Source organism: Hippocampus comes, unplaced genomic scaffold (assembly GCF_001891065.2).
Source record: "Hippocampus comes isolate QL1 unplaced genomic scaffold, H_comes_QL1_v1.1 scaffold185, whole genome shotgun sequence".
NCBI lineage: Eukaryota > Metazoa > Chordata > Actinopteri > Syngnathiformes > Syngnathidae > Hippocampus > Hippocampus comes.
The window spans coordinates 742,706-745,158 of NW_017805931.1; the positions used below are offsets into that span (position 1 = coordinate 742,706).

At 42.4% G+C, this 2,453-nt stretch overlaps 1 protein-coding gene across 5 annotated transcripts in view; it reads right to left on the reverse strand.

Annotated features, from left to right (window-relative positions):
* Positions 1–2,453, reverse strand: part of nsmfa (NMDA receptor synaptonuclear signaling and neuronal migration factor a) — a 36,810-nt gene that overhangs the window by 1,786 nt on the left and 32,571 nt on the right. For all 5 annotated transcript variants that reach the window (XM_019890111.1, XM_019890112.1, XM_019890115.1 and 2 more), the window contains 3 exons: positions 1,266–1,336; positions 911–990; positions 520–622 (listed from right to left, as the gene is read on the reverse strand). In XM_019890111.1, coding sequence (XP_019745670.1) covers positions 520–622; positions 911–990; positions 1,266–1,336 — 254 coding nt within the window. The remainder of the gene's footprint in view (positions 1–519; positions 623–910; positions 991–1,265; positions 1,337–2,453) is intronic.

Below are 2,453 nucleotides of genomic sequence, written 5' to 3' on the forward strand. Positions count from 1 at the left end.
TTGTGTTGTTGGGGGGGGGGGGGAGTCTTGAAGCAACTGTGTATGTACAATGTTTGACAAGCTGGAAAAAACACTGATCCCGCAGTCTGTCGTTCTTCGTGTTGCCAGACAGCCCATCAAGCCCTCCGAGATCCAAATTGATGTCACGTTTTGGCAGACATGACTGGGAAGGACACAAATCCCTGGCCTGGGTCAACGTTTGTTGGCATGCGCACGTCCGCGGGCGCCATTTGTTGTCTTTCACCGTTTTTGCAGAGTGAGATGCATCCAAGCGCCACATATGGAAAGGGTCCAAAAAGGGACCAAAGCCAATGTTGGGTTATTTATACCCGGCGCAGTGGGGTTGAGGATTTGACCCAGTTGCATGACCATTTTCCAAGAAGAAGAGCAAGGAACTTCCCCCCCCACCCCCGGTGTCAGCTCTTCAAACTGCCCAAAACCAGTCTGCTGGGCCAAAGTAACTAACCCAAGCATGAGTAAAAGTAACCCAACAGCAGCATTTTTTTTTGGTGTGTGTACCTTCTCTCCATTTGGGTTACCCAGGACGTAGCATCCCATGATGTGGATGAGGTTGGGCTCCGGGTTGACTTTACTCATCATTCTGCTGAGTCGTCTCCAGAATCTAAATCAACCCCCAAAAAAAGGCTTCAGCCGAGGCCAACTTGTCCCCTTTCCCGACAAGATCAAATCTAATGAATGACAAGTGTTTGCATTGAGACATTTTTCAGGACTTTAACAAAGAGTATGACGCAACATTTCTGCAATCACCTTTAAAACTGGGGTTTGCAGGAGATAAATGTAACGGTTATGCTTCCAAAAAAAAAATTTCTTCCATGTGTTCTTAACCACACTTTGGTAAAATATGAGATACCCCCTTTTAAGAGTTATGAAGATAAAGAAATGGACTCACTGGCTCATGTCTTCCTCCTTTTCCACCTTAGCGAATGTTGCTACTTTATTCTTCAGGAGGTACAAGTGACCTGGCCCTCCCTAAAATGACACACAAAACACACTTTGATGCCTGATTTCATTTTTATTTTTTTAACTGCAAGAACTGGCATCTGCTGCTGAAAAAAAAAAAAAATCATTCCTGTCTGATTAAAATCCTGCATTCGATAAATCTGACCAGGCTGAGGGGTCATCATTGGAAGACGCAGAATTGTTTTTCCTTGACAACGGTGGGGTGGCTGATACCCAACGTGCAGCCGTCTAAGTCTTCAACCCTGCCACGAATACATCATCCATTTGCATCCCGCGTCCCCCACCTGGCAAAAGATGAGCATCCTCCAGAATTTGCTTCCCCTTCTGTAAGCTGCGAGCTTCTTCTCTATTTCCTCTGGGAAAGAGAGAAAGGAAGAACGGTAAGAGGACAGGAGTTTGTGTAAAACAATTCCTTGGTGTCTGGTTTGACACATATGTGGGCTCATGTATGGGAAGGCTTTTTTAGCCCCCCCCCCAAAAAAAAAAAACGACCATAGTAAGGCGTTTTTAGCCCAAAAAAAAAAACGACCATGTATACGAAGGCAATTTTAGCCGAAAAAAATGACCATGTACAGTAAGGCATTTTTAGCCAAAAAAAACGACCGTTTTTAGCCCCCAAAAAACGAACATGGATAGTAAGGTGTTTTTAGTCGAAAAAAACGACCATGTATAGTAAGGCGTTTTTAGCCCAAAAAACCAACCGTTTTTAGCCCCAAAAAACAACCATGTATCGTAAGGCGTTTTTAGCCGAAAAAAACGACCATGCAAAGGAAGGCGTTTTTAGCCCCAAAAAACGACCATGTATCGTAAGGCGTTTTTAGCCCAAAAAACCAACCGTTTTTAGCCCCAAAAAACAACCATGTATCGTAAGGCGTTTTTAGCCGAAAAAAATGACCATGTACATAGTAAGGCGTTTTGAGTCGAAAAAAACGGAAAAAAACGACAATAGTATAGTAAGGCGTTTTTAGCGCAAAAAAACGACATAGTATATTGGCAGGAAAAAAACGACATAGTATACAGTAAGGCGTTTTTGGCAGGAAAAAAACGACAATAGTATAGTAAGGCGTTTTTAGCGCAAAAAAACGACATAGTATAGTAAGGCGTTTTCAGCACGAAAAAAACGACATAGTATAGTAAGGCGTTTTCAGCACGAAAAAAACGACATAGTATAGTATGCCGTTTTTGGCACGAAAAAAAACAACAGAATAGTATGCCGTGTTTGGCACGAAAAATACGACATAGTACAGCAAGGCGTTTTTGGCACGAAAAAAACAACGTAGTGTAGTATGCCGTGTTTGGCACGAAAAAAATGACATAGTATAGGAAGGCGTTTTTAGCCGAAAAAAACGACAGTATAGTAAGGCGTTTTTAGCACGAAAAAAACGACATAGTATAGTATGCGGTTTTTGGCACGAAAAAAAACGACATAGTATAGAAAGGCGTTTTTGGCACGAAAAAACGACATAGTATAG